At 47.2% G+C, this 17,500-nt stretch overlaps 4 protein-coding genes across 8 annotated transcripts in view; 3 read left to right on the top strand and 1 right to left on the bottom strand.

The window, feature by feature from the left end:
• Positions 1–393: 393 nt before the first annotated feature.
• On the top strand, positions 394–4,723 carry LOC126569040 (ubiquitin-conjugating enzyme E2 H-like). 2 transcript variants are annotated; one of them, XM_050225836.1, is made up of 2 exons: positions 394–692; positions 2,227–4,723. In XM_050225836.1, exon 2 carries the CDS (start codon positions 2,377–2,379, stop codon positions 2,923–2,925), a length of 549 nt encoding a protein of 182 aa, XP_050081793.1. In that variant the 5' UTR covers positions 394–692; positions 2,227–2,376; the 3' UTR covers positions 2,926–4,723. The 2 variants fall into 2 exon arrangements, with proteins under 2 accessions (XP_050081793.1, XP_050081802.1); XM_050225845.1 differs by having other exon boundaries at positions 412–556.
• Positions 4,724–4,835: 112 nt separating this feature from the next.
• Positions 4,836–6,890, bottom strand: LOC126577332 (uncharacterized; the record flags this gene model as incomplete). Its single annotated transcript, XM_050238902.1, has 2 exons — positions 4,836–5,751; positions 5,844–6,890. Coding segments are annotated over 2 exons (1,479 nt in total), but the record flags the coding sequence as incomplete, so codon positions are not given.
• A 468-nt stretch (positions 6,891–7,358) lies between these two features.
• On the top strand, positions 7,359–11,244 carry LOC126569031 (tetraspanin-13). 2 transcript variants are annotated; one of them, XR_007607782.1, is made up of 5 exons: positions 7,359–7,818; positions 8,062–8,229; positions 8,313–8,675; positions 9,071–9,257; positions 9,877–11,244. XR_007607782.1 is itself a non-coding variant. In XM_050225818.1 (4 exons), exons 1-4 carry the CDS (start codon positions 7,759–7,761, stop codon positions 9,973–9,975), a joined length of 690 nt encoding a protein of 229 aa, XP_050081775.1. In that variant the 5' UTR covers positions 7,359–7,758; the 3' UTR covers positions 9,976–11,244. The 2 variants fall into 2 exon arrangements, 1 of the variants encoding a protein (XP_050081775.1); XM_050225818.1 differs by lacking the exon at positions 9,071–9,257.
• Positions 11,245–12,602: 1,358 nt separating this feature from the next.
• Positions 12,603–17,500, top strand: part of LOC126568975 (uridine phosphorylase 1) — a 9,098-nt gene continuing 4,200 nt past the window's right edge. The window contains exons 1-2 of one of the 3 annotated variants that reach the window (XM_050225777.1): positions 12,603–12,829; positions 15,670–15,949. In XM_050225777.1, the coding sequence (XP_050081734.1) occupies positions 15,900–15,949 (50 nt within the window). In that variant the 5' untranslated portion in view covers positions 12,603–12,829; positions 15,670–15,899. Of the gene's footprint in view, positions 12,830–15,669; positions 15,950–17,044; positions 17,118–17,500 lie in introns of those variants that run through there. The other 2 variants (XM_050225714.1, XM_050225750.1) reach the window with 2 other exon arrangements.

The following is a 17,500-nucleotide window of genomic DNA, read 5'->3' on the forward strand; positions in this document are numbered from 1 at the left end:
CAAAATTCATGCCACGCCAAGCCTTTGCCACATTGAATGCAGCAGTTGCGGCACGTGCGGAAATTCTGTACAAAATCACAGGACTGCATCCAATGTGGCAAACGATTAAGAATTGCTTTGTTTCGTTTCAGCTGCTCAACTAGTGTGCGTGTGTTTACAACTAAACAACAAACCCCACAGTGTGGGCTGTATGTTTGGTGGCTTCGGTTTGGTACATTCAAATATTACAGTGGTGCCCTGCGGGTGACGGTATGTTTCTTCGGTGCATTCATGATATAACTACAAGTATCATGAGATATCATGTATCCCCATAACAGGATGTGCTTATCAGGCAATGCATTCTGATTGTAGAGGTTTTGCCATTTCCGGATACTGCACTGTAAGCTATTGACGTTTTGCTGTCCGTCCTTGACGCATGGCTTGCTGGGAAATTGGTTGGTACAGGTAGCAGCGAGCGGAGCGGAGAAGGTGTATTTTGATCCAACGAATTACTTGTGACTGTTAAGCCCTCTACGCGTTGAAACGCTCGCTTGCCCGTCGATCGCTCATTCTCGAGGTGAATATGTATAGTGTGTGAAAGTGTTCGATCCTTGCAAGCGGTAGCTAGGATTACAAGATAGCGGAACTGCTACACTGGGCAGATCTGGGCCCTGTTAAATCACCTGCCGTGCACGCATTATTTGGCCAAAAAGGTAGGGTATGATATGGCAACGACCACGATGACGACAACGACGACGTGGTGAGGGGGCGGACTGTCTGTAGTGAGTGTGATAGTAACGATCAAAGCAAGCTCGATCGCTCCTCGCCGTCCTAGGCAGCGTCGCTGATAGAGTCTATTTTCATATGCCATAATAGTCCAAATGGTCATGGCACCCGTAGCGATACGACACCCAACCGCTCAATCAGAAACGGCTCCGCGCGTCTGCCATACGCTCTATTGTTTACAGGCCGAGACGAGTGTACCACAACTGCTGCCAGCAGGAGTACACTTGGTACCTTTGGTGACCCTGGCAGACAGCGAGGAAAACGAACATCAAAACAGCACCCTTTCCTCTTTGTGAGGAGAAGCTTCATCTTCCCTCTCTGCATCCTATAGCTCAGCCTCCTCAGCTTCAGCCCACCCTTCTCCCATGCTGGTCGTTCGCTTGTACATATGTTGCCCCACAACTGAGCTACTCCGTTGTAAGCCAGGACGAGCGAATGCGTCGCAGTAAGCCCTGCTGTGTGTATGTGGGCGGGTGTGTATGTATGTATGCATATGTATGTTTGGTAGTGCAAAGCACCTAGGAAGAAACAGTTTGCTAATGTACAGTATGTTTCAAAATAGAGCACAAACGACTGGCTACAAAGAAGCAGAGACCATACGGTCTTGCTTGATAACGAATCGTACCGTAGTCGAGCCTTGTGATTGGCAGAACATTAAAATTAAGCAATTGAGCAATGCCCAGAGACTAGGGGCAGAGCGATTTATTTTCACTCAATATGTTTGTGAAGTTTGTGAAAAGCTAAAGACGGTCGATACGATGACGCAGCCAATGTTGTATGCAACAATTGATCAATAAAATTGCCCTCTCTCTCTCTCTCTCTCTCTCTCTCTCTCTCTCTCTCTCTCTCTATTCACACACACACACACACACACAGACGGGCGAGCAATATGTTGTCCATAGACGATACAACAACACCAATTTGCATCGCACATTTTCAAAATTATAAAAACCGCCAAACCATTGTGCCACCATTGAGTGTTGCACGCCTGCGGCACATCAAATTACCTGCACTTGCCCGATAAATTTTCACAGTAACATTTTTGCGTGTACGGTCTCTTTACGGACGCGTACGGATGCCCCAGGCCAAAAAGATAGCAAAGGGTAGTCGGGAAAAACTTTCATATTCAAAATTTAAATTAAACATCGTGCCACGGGCACACCACGAGTGCCGTGGAAAAGAGTATAGATTCCCTCTCGGCCCTTTAGCACTAGCAGTTAGATGATGTGCTTGCATAGATGAATTGTTCAAATGGAGTAATTGTAGCATAAATGCATTGTATAAACAGTGCAATTTGCTCCGAACAGTGCAGATTTTCCTGCTCACATGCAGCTGTTTAACTGCAACGTGCTCAACCTTAGCTGGCACAATGTAGGCGAAGGTGGACAGGACTTGAACAAACAGCTGATTGGCCACTATCCGTTTTGTTGTACTGATTACATATATTCTCCTCTTTCGTAGATAAGAATTCATCAGTAGCGGCGCACGGAAAAGCTTCCCACGTTTGGATGCTACATAAGAGCTTAGTTTGATCTGGGCCTCCCTCGCCCACCTCTAATAGAAGAAAAGGACATAGCGAGCGAAAGAAAAACCAACACCAAAGCCACGAAAATGTCATCACCGAGCGCTGGGAAGCGTCGTATGGATACGGACGTCATCAAGCTGATCGAGAGCAAGCACGAGGTAACGATCCTGGGCGGGCTAAACGAGTTCTGCGTAAAGTTCTTCGGTCCCCGAGGGACACCGTACGAGGGCGGCGTGTGGAAGGTGCGCGTCCATCTGCCCGAGCACTACCCGTTCAAGTCACCGAGCATCGGCTTTATCAACAAAATCTACCATCCCAACATTGATGAGGTATCGGGGACGGTTTGCCTCGACGTGATCAACCAGGCCTGGACGGCGCTGTATGATCTGTCCAACATCTTCGAATCGTTCCTGCCACAGTTGCTCACCTACCCGAATCCGGTGGATCCCTTGAACGGTGACGCAGCCGCCATGTATCTTCACAAGCCGGAGGAGTACCGAAAGAAGGTGGCCGACTACGTACGGCGGTACGCGACTGAGGAGGCGTTACGGGAGCAGGAACCGCCAGAGAGCTCCGACAGTGAGAGCAGCATGTCCGATTTCAGCGAGGACGAGGCACAGGACATGGAGTTATAACAACGGCTAACCGTACTTCCAACAGCAGCAGAGCAGGAAAGGATCGCTCATAGCTACCATCGTAGTGGCGTGGTAGCGGCAGTACAGAAACAGCAGCATCGGGTAGGCGAACTCACTTTGATGTTGAGGTTATCTTCGGTGGTTTTAGTATGTACTACTGGCAGAAGACAGTGTTAGGTATACCGGATTGGTCCTTCGCACGCTGCATGGACATGTTTCATAAAGCCCCTCATAGACGTTCGTTTCATCCAGCATACTCGGAACACATAAATGTTCAGTTCGCTCAGTAGAACAAAATATGAAGCAAAAAAAGACCAAATCCATGAACGTGCCGATTTTTGTGAATGGGCTTACAAACGATCACACGAACAACCAAAGTCTGAGGGATGAAATGAACGATTAGAGGGAGGTTAAAGGGTGGAATTTTGTTTTTTTTTTCTAGCGAGACGTACAGTTGAAGCATGCACAAAGGATCTAGAAGCAACGAGCGAAGAAATAACATGAAGCAGGTATAAATTCGCAGTAGCATGAGAGGAGATAAATACGGCCCGCTTTAACATGTTAATGACACAGGCAGTTAGAGACAAAACGAAACGAATAATATTGATTTACGAATAGGGAGTTCTCGATCATTACTTAGTACTGCGCGATGTCGATTCGGTTCACATGCGCAGAACTTTTATTTTTTTCAGTTTTATACTCTTCTGCAGCTTTTTTTTTAAAGGAATGAAAGAAAAAGAATTGTCAACTCGATTTTGATTGATTTATGGTCGTTTCGTAAAGTAATCTTGTATAGCGTATACCAGTATCCACCAGCGCGGCGTTGCGAATCCCTCCTCCTCTAAAGCGCATTGTTCGGTTGTTAAGCGCATTCGATTTTATTTTCTGATTTGTCCGTTGAAATTATGAATTAAGTTTACCACGAGAAGAGAGTATGAGAAGAATTCACTGTTTTAGGCAATTAAGGACTTTATTTTTTACTTATTTCAACGGTGTGCTAATATTACTGCGAATCTAATGCAACCAGATGCATTACATACATTTTTTGGATCGTTGTTGGCGGATATGTCTTTTTTTCTCTTTTTCATTCACTTATAACTTTTCCGAGCAACCGTTAAGAGATAAGTCTAAAATGAATGTCGAAGAAAGCATCCTTTTGCGACGAGACAGGTGTGCCTCCACGAGAATTTTTTCTTCACAACCTCTTTTCATCGAACCAAGAGTACGATAGTAGCAACCTGAAGGTAATGGATACGTTCTTGAAAGTTTTCCTCTTTACACTAGAAAGATTATTAGTTGGAAAGTTCACGTTTTGGAAAAAGGTTTGAAATAGGCAGGAGTAGGATATAATCATATATCTGTGTAGGGTAAGCAAAAGCAATATCAGTCAGGAATAATATTGAGAACTAAAAATTAATTAAATACAAAAACTAAGGGAAATGATAATCAGCGTTCTCTTACTTATTCGGTGCAGCATCGAGCGATCTTCACCTGCTGAGGCAGAACCTTCCATCGTTCGTCCCCAAATTTGTCATCCCAATCCTTTGAGAAGCAAGCAATTCGAATGTTTTGTTAACTGCTTCTTCACTCTTTTCATAGCACATGTTTACTTCCCATTTGTGGAAACAAAATTGGTATTAACACTCCTTGTAATAGCAAAACCTTGTTTGTTGATCACATTTTGTTGAAAAGGCAAATGATTTTAGTTCAAGGTGCAGGAAGTCCATATGATTCACGGTTTGAATCCATAAATCCGTAATTCAACCGATGTAGAAACATGCGACATTTATTATGTCGCACAAAGTTATGTCCATTACAATGCTCTTCACAGTACTTTGCAATATCTCTTCTGTATGCAATCACTAATGGGTTTTTTTTCTTTCGCTCATTCAGCATCGAAGAGTTGCGCATTATATTTCCTTTTTATTTTATTGTATTGGCATTTTTTTGTTTGTCATCAACATAGAGCAGATCATTTCCACTGCAGTCCGTACTTCAATAATACAAAACTCTAAGGTACCTGTGGTACGATTACAGTCCCGAGTTATCCTTTTTTATGTAATTAATTAATGGCACGTCAAACATATAGCATTTTACTTGTGTTTAAACAAATATCGACAAAAAGTTAACTATTTATATCTATTTTCCCTTCGAGACACGGAAGTACTAAGAGTTATAAGGCTAGATATGTTAATTATCGGTGGAATTGCTCATAGTATACTATTTGGCTGAAGGCTTAGATGCTGCATCTGTCTAATAGACCAAGTCACATAAATACATCTTTTCATCGATCTCAATTCACATTGACGACTAGCGGTAACCATTAGTAATACAAAGTAACAGCTATAATCAATACAATTCAAAGAACATTCCTTCGCTTATCTCCATAGCATTTCATTCCGATGTGTCAGAAATCGTCCGTTTACGAGTTTTCTTTGTTTCCAATTTCGCTTCTAGCAGCTCAAGTTCAGATAGCTGCGAGTCGGCTCTTGCTTCCTGATCCAGAAACGACTGGTCATAAGTGTCCTGCTGTGAATATGTGTTGTCGACACTCATTGGACTTGTGTCCATAGGCAGCGGTTGGCGCTGACGGTCGGGAAAATAGAATGCGCCAGCACGCGGTATATCTCGAACAGACCGCAGGTACATAGCGTGCTCGTTAAAAACCGGAGTTCCCTGCACGACCTGACTGTCCCGTACGATAAAAGAATCATCCTCCTCCTTACTCTCCTCTGCTTCAGTCTCAAAGTCGTCACTTGCTTCAGCCTCGGCGCAAATGAATCCTCGTGCTATTTTCTTCAGTCTGGCGGGTGAGAGTGTACGGTCCTGGAAAGAGTCCATCACATCCAATTAAATGAGAGTAATGAGTGGTCTACATTGAACATCCCTAATCCCGCCTCGTTTTCATGTCCCCTTACCTCATCGCTGGTATCATGCTGTTCGATGGCATTGTTTGGCGTGTCGGTGATTCGTCGAGCTTTCGTGGGACGTCGTAATCTGATGACGCTGTCGTCGTCATCATCGTCATTGCTTCTTTCGTGGACCGAACGACAGCTTCCAGCTTCTTCCATGTCATCCGGTAGGCGCTTTTGGCTGAACAAGGACTTTCTAGATATTTGCAGTCGCTGGAGGTTCAACCGCGGTGCTAAAAGATCGTTACTGAGTCTTGCAAAAATTGAGGGCGATCGTAACATCATATTTGGAATGAAGGGACTGCTTCTGGCAATTGGAGAACCGTGCAAACGGTCAGGTCCTGGTGTCACACCGCTGCAGCCGTAACGAGTCGGAGGAGTCTTAGCTTCATTGGTTTTTAGTGTTTGATTTATCTCCAAAAACATATCCTCATCGCTATCTTCAAACAGCTCCTGCGTTACCGGCTCGCGTAGCTCTGTATCGCGGACGTAGCATACGCTCTCCTGCGATGGCAGTACCTCCCGGGCCACTGGCATATTGAATCGATGTCCTACGCCTACGGTCGCATAGCTCGTATCGGATTTTTCGTCCCCTTCAGCGTCTCTTTCTGGCTTCACCAGATCCTGTGAGCATCGGTAATCGATTGATGGCTCCTTTTGATCAGAAACTCGTGTCTCAGTTAGAATGTCGCTCATCTCACCGATTAGCACGTCGGGTGTTGTTGAATCAAAAATGTTTCGCGTTGAGTCGTTCAACCGACTCAAATGTTGCCCGATCTCTATTTCAACAGATGCCATTGGCTGCAGCCGGTTTCGTTTAAACTGATCCAATGGTGGCAGATCGAATTTTATCCACTTTTCCTCAAGCGTCACTGGCACTGGTCTTAGTCTTGGGGTAAAACGATTCGCGGCCGCCTTTAATTCGATTTCAGGATGACTGGACTGCCACTCAACGACGCAATCCTCGGGTAGCGCATTGAGCACGAGTACCATCGGCCAAGGTGGTGACGCTCTGTTCCTCAAGAGCGCACTAGTTTCCTTCATCTTTCGATTGATTATTTACTGTTGGGGGATATTTTTTACAACGAATTAGTTTCAATAGAAATAGTTACAGCAGACGCTCAGATCCGTTTCCATTGGCTAGGCAAACGGATGTTTTTTGATTTGACATGTTATTAACCGCGGTTTTTAAGGCGCATCTACATTGACCACAATAAAACGAAATGCGATTATTCGTCTGGCAAGAAAAATGGCGCACCCGCTGTGTTGGAGCCAGCTAGAAATATGCCTCAACAGGTTAGATGCAACACTTATGTGACGATCGGTGAGTCCTTTTTGGAATTGTAACGCATCTGGTCACAGGATCTAAAACTTTTGTTGACCAAAATGTATCCTACATTCTGACAGTTGCAACTGTCATCGCACAAAACGTTTACGCCGTGTCCATATCCGAGGTGGTGAGCGAGACCGCTGAACGATTTTTTGAAAATAAGAAAAAAAAAATGGTACGCCATACGGAAAAGCTAATAGAATTAACATCTTTGAGCTTTTTTGGAGTTTTGTGAAACCATTAAGGTGGTTTCCTGGGAAATAAAATGTAACTGGCAAGAGCTGGTGCAACTAAATAATATAGCTCTCGTTGTCGCTGTAGCGGCTAATGTGGACTCACCGTAATGTTATAATTTTGATAGAGCTGGGGTGCATGTTGATAAAAAGCATTAAGTGAGCGTAGACGCACGGCTACGGTATAAATTTGGCAAAAATTATTGCAAGACCAGCTGATAGCATCGAGTTGTAAAGAGGACACGCAGCTAGTTTGCGGACATAACAACACCCTGTGCCGGAGCGCAGTTTTCCCTTGGTGCAGAAACTGGCCCACCCCACCAACCCGACGAGAGGACTACTGGATTCGAGGAACGAAATGTGTGGCGGATTTAGCTGTTCGAAGAATGCGCTGATTGCGCTTAATGTCCTGTATGTGGTGCGTATATAGAAGCAAGCTGATGTCCCTGGATCAGCTGGGCTAAGGAAACCCCACCCCCCACCCCACCCGCTACCCCACCAAGGATCTTTCTAGACCTTTCGCCACTGATTACTGGGTGCGATGGCGTATTTCGCGACATTTCGATTACATATTGCACCTTCTACCCCACCTTCCCCCTTTCTGTCGCTCTCTCTCTCTCTCTCTCGCACTTTTTCTATTTCTGCTCCTTCGATCTGTTAGTTGGTTGGCTTCCTGCTGATCGGAGTCGGGGTGTACGGTCGGGCGGCCTCGATCGTAACCAACCTGCCGATAATCAGCGGGATCCTGGTCTGCGGTGTCATCCTGATACTGATATCCGTGCTTGGTTTGATTGGCGCGGTCAAGCACCATCAGGTGATGCTGTTCTTCGTAAGTAGCCACAAGCACCACATTGAGCGACAGCTGCATCATTCTCGTGAACTCTTTTTACTCATTTTCCGTTTCTTTTGTAGTACATGATCATATTATTCCTGCTGTTCCTGATTCAGTTCTCGATCGCCTGCAGCTGCCTAGCAGTTAGTGCCGAGCGGCAGCATCAGTTCGCCGAGCAGGGCTGGACACTGGCGTCGATTGAGATTAAGAAGGAGGTCCAGGACAAGTTCCTGTGTTGCGGATTCAACTCGACAACCACCGGCAGCGGCGCGAATGATGATGTTTCTTCGCATCCTTCCTGCGAGCAAGTACAGCTGAAGTGTTGCCCGGCCGGATGGCTTAATAACTGTCATTGTCCGCCATGTAGCATCATGCTCGAGGACAGCATCGGCTACGCCTTCCGGTTGTCAGGCGGAATCGGGCTGTTTTTCAGCCTAACCGAGGTAAGCAAACCACTGATAAGCGACGATTGAAGCTGCGGTATAGCGGTTTTGCTCTAGTTTGTGCGCAGCGGGCATTTGACCACGCGTTAACTGGCGTAGCTTTTGTCGAGGGTTTTTGTTTTTTTTGAACGCCATTTACACTGTCCCGGTCCGTTATCTTAACCATTTCGATAACCCATTTCCCATTCATTCTCTGTTTTCTTATCTCTCCACCAACTCTTGGTTTCGTCTCGGTGTGAATTGATTACATGCTGGCATGGATTATTTGTGGGACTCCATGTGGACATTCATTACAATCGCATCAACCTGCCCTCGTTCGCCGTGCTCTTCTCACTGTTGCCGCTGGTCCTTTTCTTCATTCCTTCTTCCTTTACGATCATTGTACCACTCTCTAGATCCTTGGTGTATGGCTTACTGTGAGATACCGAAATCAGAAGGATCCTCGCGGTAACCCAAGTGCATTCCTTTAAATTTGCTCACATTCGGCATGTCCAACGTGCTGGGATTTCAAATACTTTCCCTACACCTTCCCTACTTCCTATCTTCCCTTGCGTCCACCGTTGCTCACGGCGAACACGAATGGTAATTATTTCCGCGAACATTCACCCGTAAACAGCTGGTATCGATGTGTGGTTTGCCCTAAGTTTGCTTACGGTTTTAATTGCACAAATTCACATTCAAACGCGATGTAGGCTCAAATTCTTATGATTATTCTAGTCACTTTATTATTTTCCATTTGCCGTACTTTGTTAATTGATTCCATTTGCCGAACTTTTTGTCTTTATTTATTATGTTCAGTGTGCTTAGTTGTATACGTGTTTGTGTTTGTGTGAATCATAGAATGCGTGTATTCCCTCCCGTTTTAATTATTGCTTTGAATTAAATGTCCTTCTACGACCAGCTATCCCGGTCACTAAATTGTATCTTGATCTGCTTAAAAAGATATTTGAAATATCATTCCACAGTCCTAATCACCGTATGTGCGTAACAGTAAAAACGCTGCATATTTGTAGCTTTTTTGCATACACTTCGCTTTAAAACCCCGATTATTGTAACTGCCTTCGCCTAGTCGTCTCTTTTTCTCTCTTTCTCTCTCTCTCTCTCTCTCTCTCTCTCTCTCTCTCTCTCTCTCTCTCTCTCTCTCTCTATCTATCTTTCACTCGAAATATTAACGGGTGTGTATCGTTCTCCTCGTCCGCAGATAATCGCTATCTTCCTGGCGCGTCATTACCGTAATCAGCAGGATCCGTATCACTTACCGGCACGTGCCATTTTCCCACACAGTAACTACGTTTACTAAAAAGTATCGAATACGTCGTTTATTTGTGATGGTTGGCCAGCTTTCAGAACGAAGCAGAGGAATTCGAAAAAAGGAATGTGATAGGCTGAAGGAGGTGTTAGCGATTTCGGCATGTACCGACATGCTTTCCAAAGAGATTGGCCAGACCGGTGGTGGCCTCGGGGTGGAGTTAGCGATTCTTCTCCATGCAGAAACTTCTACAAGAAATCTCAGTTATAAAATAGCACTGAAAGGCGGCTCGATGTTCCATTAGCGAAAATTTCCTCATCAAATACTCATTATATATCTTTTAAAGTATCGGTAAAAAGCCGCAGTAGGGATAGTCTTTTTTTTATTTGCGCTGAATGTTTTTTTTTATTTTAATTAGAGTGACATTAATTGATACAGATTCCGTGTAGGTAAGGGAACATAGGCTACAAAGATCAATCACTATAGCAATAGGGAATCTGAACCATTTACCTCGTGCTGCGTGTTTCTGATACTTTTGTTCAAGTTATTCACTTGCATACCTTGTTCCAAGTCCTTTTGAGCTGCCAATTATTTTAGCCTGTACGACGAGTGTGACGAGATTCTATGTCAATGAAGGAGGAACGACGGTGTCCTATATTGTAAAGAGGAAGGAAGATGCGTGAGACAATGGAGCAACTATGGTGATCATGATTTCTACAGCGTAGAAGGCGGCTAATATAACAGCACCATCGAATTTACAAAGCCCTGCGCACTATTTAAACAGCATAAGCCGTGAGCATCATCTCTCGTTTAGCTCAATCGATGATCGATCGCCCACAAGCCACGGGATGAAACTGTGTTGCAAAAAAGGTATGCAGGGGCGAGGCGGCATAAAACAAAATACTCTGAACTCCAAAATGAGCGCTCGATACCCCTGGTCTGTACACCAAAGTCATCACAAATGGATGAGTTTGGTTTTTGGTAATTATTATGATTTGTCTACTGCATCGATGTTATGTCGAACGCAAACCGCTTCCATCTTACCGACACAAACTGAAGTTTAACAAAACGCTTTGCTTTGCAAAAGGTGCTCCCGTTCGCGTTTTCCCTTCGAACAAATAGAGCAGATGTGGGACACAACAATGGCAGTGCAGTTATATTCTCAACGCCCCGTATCCTATATGTAAACGCATGTATGTGTGTGTGTGGATGTGTGTGTTGTATGTGTGATAATTATAAGCAAACCGTATAGCCAAGCTTCTCGTGATGATTTAATACAAAATGACTGAATAAATATACTTTCCCTTTTATTTTCTTTAAGTGATTTGTGTGTGATGATTGTAAAACGGTGATCTAACCGATGGTTTTCCACTTGTCTTCAGTTGCTAGAGAGTCCTGTTGCTGCCTGTACTTATCAACTCCCTGTCACCCTGGAGGGCATTCGATTTCATCATCGGAGGCGCAGGATTGAAAACGCCGTTATAGCGAGAGAAGAGCATCTCGGAGGCACGGTTCTGCAATTGGTGTCTGTACTTCTATTATTCGTGATGATAGCATGAATTCGGTCGAATGTGATTTAGCATTCGTCATTCGACGGTCACATTGGTTCCGGGGAATGATAAGAGGTCTGGCTAATTTCGATCATTACACCAGGTCATCTTGGAGGACCTCATAGGTCGATGGTATTAAGCATATGGAGCTATTATCACGGATGGGTCTGAATTTGACCTGTAACTCGCACCGCAATCAACTGAAGATTCGTGGCGTGACGCAATTACAGACCAACGCTCAGTTTTACAATCTTTTCATTGACGGAATGGTTGGTCATTGTGTTTTAATCGAATTTAGTATCATCTAGCAAATCCATCAAAGTGAAAGCCGTTGTTTGGTCAGCATGTGCCATACAGAACGACACGCTGTGTTGAGAATCGGACTCCACATCCAGCCCACCGAAATCCGTTTTCCCATGCATCTTGTTTGCTCGGCGAGACGATTCGGCGCTCTCGCGCAACCATGGTGATGCAGTCGTTCTAATATGCTATACTGTGTCGCCAGTTCGCCGCGACAAAACCGGTGGCCGGTACAATTAGGGCCGATCGGCTAATAATTTGTAATGGTACTTCTAGAGCCTAAAACAAATCGAACTGGCACAAATGAGCAGGTCGTAGCAAACGCTCTATATCTAACGTAATGGAGTGCAAGTTGCAGCGTTGCTAGGAGCCCGGCTAAATGGTGGGTGAGAGCAGTTGCATAACAACCGTGTGGCGTTTGCTCGGCTGGCACCAACACGTGAGCAACACTATACGAAAGGAAGAGGTTCGTGTTTGTGATGGAAAAGGATATATAAATATATTTATACATATGCATATATATATATATATATATATGCACAAAATTATATGTATTTATATACATGCTCGGTCGTGCGTAATTTGTGTACTCGGGAGCGCGGTTGCAGTGGTCCTACTCCCTCGCCTCGCTCCGTTCCCGCCAACGACGACGGGCAGGACCCAGGGTGGGGGGGGGGGGGCTTCTATGTTGGTTCGGCTTCGTCAGTAACGTATGTGTAAAGCAGCCCCACAAACACGCACACTCTACCGCGACACGAGCAGAATGTTTTGCTGCGGCTGCGGCTTCTCGCTGTAGCGGCCCCGATAGCCCGCGAGCCAGGACCTTTTGCCGAGTGTCCATCGGAACGCTCCAGAAGTCAGAGCGTCAGTCGGTGCGTGCGTTTCGTTACTTAGAGTAGGCTGCTGCTTTGTCTACTGTGGTTAGTCTTTTAGGGGCCGTTACGAGGCATTCAAGCTGAACCATCCATCTTTCGACCGCGCGGGATATCTGCTGATAGTGGTGCCTTCCTGCGTATCGTGTCTCACAGTGGACCGAGCGATGAGCAACGAGTAGGGTGAGTAAAGTGATGCGTATAAGGCGGGTTTTTTGCAAAATTCCAAAACTCATTCCAGTCGGGGGGTTTTACGCCTTCCGGACATACGTTCTAGCCACCCCCGGAAGCAGTGAAACCGAACGCGTATAGTCTATGGTAATGAGCCGTTGAAAGGCGCGGTGTACTGTAATTTCCACGAAAATCGATCCATTCGTCCGACCAGTTGTCCTACAAACTGGGTGTTGCTTTGCCCGGTGTACATGAAACTGTTACCAGGCAACCGATACGTTGAGGGTGGGTGGGTCTTCCCCTAGCCTTTATGGGCTACGAAAGACGCCTGGTTTTGTTGTTTGGCTGTCGGTGCCACTTGCTGAATTATTTGGGCGTACGAGAAGCTATCTATCTACTCTACCTAGATATAGAATCAACCTTCCAGCAGTGTTTCCTTACATGCCGTTCCAGCATTTTTTCTTAATCTGCAATGGCCCCCGCCACGGACCACGCTGTTGGTCCGGCAACCACAAACCAAACTGCTTCGGCCAAGGGAGTTCAAGACAGATCACTCCCGCACACGACCCCTAGAGCGGCAGCATTAGCCGAGTGTTCCCCAGCGCAAGTCAGACTCCAAGTACTACGTAAACCGTGCACGTGTTCGTGCTACGCCAAACGTGATCGTGCACGGCCACACCCGCGGATTGCTACTAGCGCCTTAATCTATGCCACTGAAATCCAAAGCTCACCCGCCCTAATTCGGTTCTGGTATTCTCGTAGAGCGTTAAAGAACGCTTGAGGCAATTCAGATCGTATAGGCGGCCTAATCGCCTCGAGACGTTCGTTATCTCTCAGAAGAGCCTTGTTCTTTTAAACCACAGCAGCACGAGGATGAGAGAAAGCGCGATGACGGGTTATTGGGTATCAGTTTGATCGGTTGGAGAGCCGATTGATTGAGTACATTTATGACAAGCCAGGCAAGCCATGGTAATGGCGGTATGGCAACCGACCCACATCCCCCACCCTGCCCAACCAACCCCCTTCGGTCCTTCGCCCATCGTCCTCGTGCAGACCTGCTACCATTCTAGCCAAACAAGATGCGGCTTATCACGTGATTCTCCATGGAAAAACCAACGCCACAGTACCACACCCCACCAGTACCACCAGTTCCGGTTATGTGTGTGTTTATATGAATAGGTTTGTGCCAGGATACGGTAGCGTGGTGGCTACGCGAAATCCTGAATGTGCATTCGCGCGTGCGCGCTCTCTCTCTCTCTCTCTCTCTCTCTCTCTCTCTCTCTCTCTCTCTCTCTCTCTCTCTCTCTATCTCTCTCTCTCTCTCTCTCTCACACACACACGCACACACTATCTTCCTGTCTCTCTTCTTCTCTCTCTCTCTCTTCCTCTTTCTGTCACTCTCTTTTCCTCTCTATCTCACTCTCTTCCGGAATCCTTCGGCGGTCGTTCCGGAATCCTTCGGAGAACCGTGGAACTGTGGTGTCGTCGAATGCAGGGCAGGGAACAGTGGGTATGTTTGCATTCGGTTAACACCACCGTACAGCACACCTACAAAGGATCGGGTCGCACGGCTTTTCTCACCATCAGGCTCGCCTAGCGGGGTTCTGGTGCAGGGGACGACGACGACGACGACCGTTGGCTTGGCTTACGTAATCCATGGACGGCAAACTGCGGCACACAAGCTACACCCCCCCCCCCCCCGCCAACCCCCGGGCGTACCGCTACCACCATCAAAGTGCAAGCGTCTAGGGGTGAACGCAAGATTTGCATATATTTGCTTGTTACACCGCCCGCCCATACTGCCGGTAGTGAGCTGAGGGTTCAGGCTGCTATGTGCTCCTCTATATAGGCGGCCGGGCGTGTGAATAGACATTCCTGTGGATAGTGTTGGCCACCCACTCAAAGGGTTCTGCCGTTGGACAGTTTGGATGTACATGCACCGCGGCCAGTTTTTGACGAACACTCTTTGGCAGCTTCGGCCACTGTGCTCCCGCGGGACTACCGTTGTAATGGCCATCCATTTCCTGGTGAGACCAGAATGATGTTCTGGCGCTACCGACAAAAGGAAATGGCATAAAGGCGATCGCTGAAAGATGATGTTCGGATTTCGGTCCAGCATACTAGATTCTAATGTGCGACACATCGCTACGAAAACAAACGCAAAACACACGACACATTTTCGAAGGGTTCGTGGAGGAGCTGGATAGGTGAATGGGCAGGCTCGCCGTATCCTCTTTCGGCGGCAGTCTTTTGCCATCAGCAAACCGAAAACTCCAACATATCCAACGTTAAAAGAAACAACCAGTAAGATACATGATTTCTGCAATTCTCTAGATGTTTTAATTTAATTTTCAGCCTTACAGGACGACGCAGTTAACCAGGGTGTGTGTGTCTGTGTGTTAATTTAAAAGGACACTTAATCAACCACTACTACTGATAGGAATAGTGTTTTGTTTACGATTGCACGTCGCGGCTTTAGCTTATTGCTCGCTGCAATGTTTGTTATTGGCGGTTTATAATCAATGAGTCAGTGTGGCAATACCGCGTCTAACCGCGCCTGAGATATGTGTCACCTCGGTACTAATAGTTCGAATGGGCATTGGCATAACCCATGACGGGGCTTATCATGGTTGGTGCATGCAGAAGGGACTGCGCCAACGTTTTGCGCACGGTTTTTGTTTGCTTTATGCGAAGACACCATTAAGCACCATTGGCCCTTGCCCCTATCCTTCCAAACATACTCCGTTCTAGTCCACCGTACAGAGAGTGTAGTAGTTCTCGGCCATTGCTATCATTGCTACGTGGTATACTATTATTAACCGGGCCGTCTGTTGTTTTTTGTCCTTTTCCAGCTCACCATCAGCTACCAAAGTTGGTGTTACCCAATCCCGCGCCGTCTCACAACCTCGAAGGATCCCCGGTAAAGCAGCCGCTCGATCAAACTCACCCCCTCAACTCGACCGCCCTGCCCGGCTAACAATCGAGGACTTATCGGGCTGGCATCTAGCTTCCAGTCATAGTCACACAGGCTCATCAGCACTAAAAACAACAAACAACAGGCACTACCAGAGGCACCAGCACCATGGCGTGGAACTATCGCCCATCGGTCGTCGAGGAGGAAGATAGAGATGAGTAAGTACCGAAGTAACCTGTTAACCTCCTTAATGCAATAACATAACAAAACAATGCGCTGCTGCAAACGCTTATCAAATCGGACACCATGAGTAACAATACAGTGATAGCATGATTTGAAGAGGAAAAGACAAAAAAAATGTGTCTCGGGCCTTCTCGAAACTACCAGCGTACCAGCTGGCAAGCACAACCCCTGTCTGGTGGGATTCGGCACGGTACGAGCACCCCTCAGCTCAGCTCAGCTCACCCCTTCTAGCAAGCAATCCTGGGCAATTGGCGCAGCTGCTGGGCCCGTTCGTTGGAGAATTCCTCTGCGCCAAAGACGCGCAGCCAGCCGTGAGCTGAGCATAGAAGATGCTTATCCGGTTTTAGTTCTGGGGTTTGCTTTGCCTTTTTTTTTCGGTAGCAAAATATGTGCGATAGTGCGAGAGAGAAACAGTGTGTGTGTGTGTTTGTAAAATGTGATGAAACACGCGGTATCGATGATGAAACATAGAATTGCATACTTTGCAGAAGCGCCCAGTATAGTAGGCTAGTACTTGAATGTGCCTGCTGTGTCCCAGGAGACCAAACAATGGTCCAAACAACCGGCATCCCGCAGGCATGCCTTTGGCCAGTGCGCTAATGCTCTGTCACGATGGCTGTTTCCTGCGCGTTCCAGAGGCTTCAGTTCGAATCGCAGTGAATTGGCGGCGTAGAGGGATGCTGGCTGGCGAGAGGGTGCTCGTCATCGCCCAGTTCGATCGTCTCGATCGCGATCGATGCCTCGTCGCACGCTATCGTCGTCGTCATTGTCGTCGTTGTCGTGGTGTCGCGTGTCCGGCCCCAGCATCGCGGGCGCTATACAGCGAGCAGGGTACGGCAGGGATTATCGCAACACTGATTCGCGGGCGGGCAACAGTGGTGCAGAGCCGGACGCCTTAGCCCCGACACCTCCTCTCCCGCGGGCACGACAACTCCTCCTATCGCGCGCGCTCACGTCGTGTTTGAGCCCACAGCTAGAGGCAGCTAGAGCCTAGCCTTCCTGCCTGCCACTAACCGGAGCGGGGAATATAAAAGGTTTTGTCGCTGGCGGCTCGATCGGTAGTCGAGTGACAGCGTTTCTATCGAGCACAGGTTCGAAGCAGAGTCAGCCGCGCCGCGTTTTTGTTTGCTGTGGAAAGGACGCGTGAGTGCCACGGTCTCCTGCCTGGTTTTCACGCAATGGTGACGGCTGGTCGCCCGCAGATTCAATCGATATACACGCTGCCTCGGAGTCGGGGAGAAGGACGACGCGAGAAGACAACGTGGCGCGCGCGCATGCGGCATTCCCGGCTGGCGCAAGTGTGCGATGGTGCGGTTGATGGTCCCATCACCACCTTCAGTCAGCGCGGTGGTGCCACGCGGAAAGATGTCACCCTGGGGGGCGCAAGCGAAAAGCGTCGCCGACGACGACATTGGGCGTAGTAGTGCGAGTGCGAAGCGACATATGGGGGGGGGGGGGTCGCTCGTGCGGGTTGGTTTGATTTGGTAGCGCAGCTTCCACACGGCCACGACAGCAAATCGGCAGTC

Source organism: Anopheles aquasalis, chromosome X (assembly GCF_943734665.1).
Source record: "Anopheles aquasalis chromosome X, idAnoAquaMG_Q_19, whole genome shotgun sequence".
Classification (NCBI taxonomy): domain Eukaryota; kingdom Metazoa; phylum Arthropoda; class Insecta; order Diptera; family Culicidae; genus Anopheles; species Anopheles aquasalis.

Bases quoted from the DNA above. Each gene is read 5' to 3' on its own strand.
- LOC126569040 (XM_050225836.1), top strand. From the start codon at position 2,377: ATGTCATCACCGAGCGCTGGGAAGCGTCGTATGGATACGGACGTCATC.
- LOC126569031 (XM_050225818.1), top strand. From the start codon at position 7,759: ATGTGTGGCGGATTTAGCTGTTCGAAGAATGCGCTGATTGCGCTTAAT. The intron at 7,819-8,061 runs GTGCGTATATAG...TCGATCTGTTAG, and splicing joins CGCTTAATGTCCTGTATGTG to TTGGTTGGCTTCCTGCTGAT. The intron at 8,676-9,876 runs GTAAGCAAACCA...CCTCGTCCGCAG, and splicing joins TGTTTTTCAGCCTAACCGAG to ATAATCGCTATCTTCCTGGC.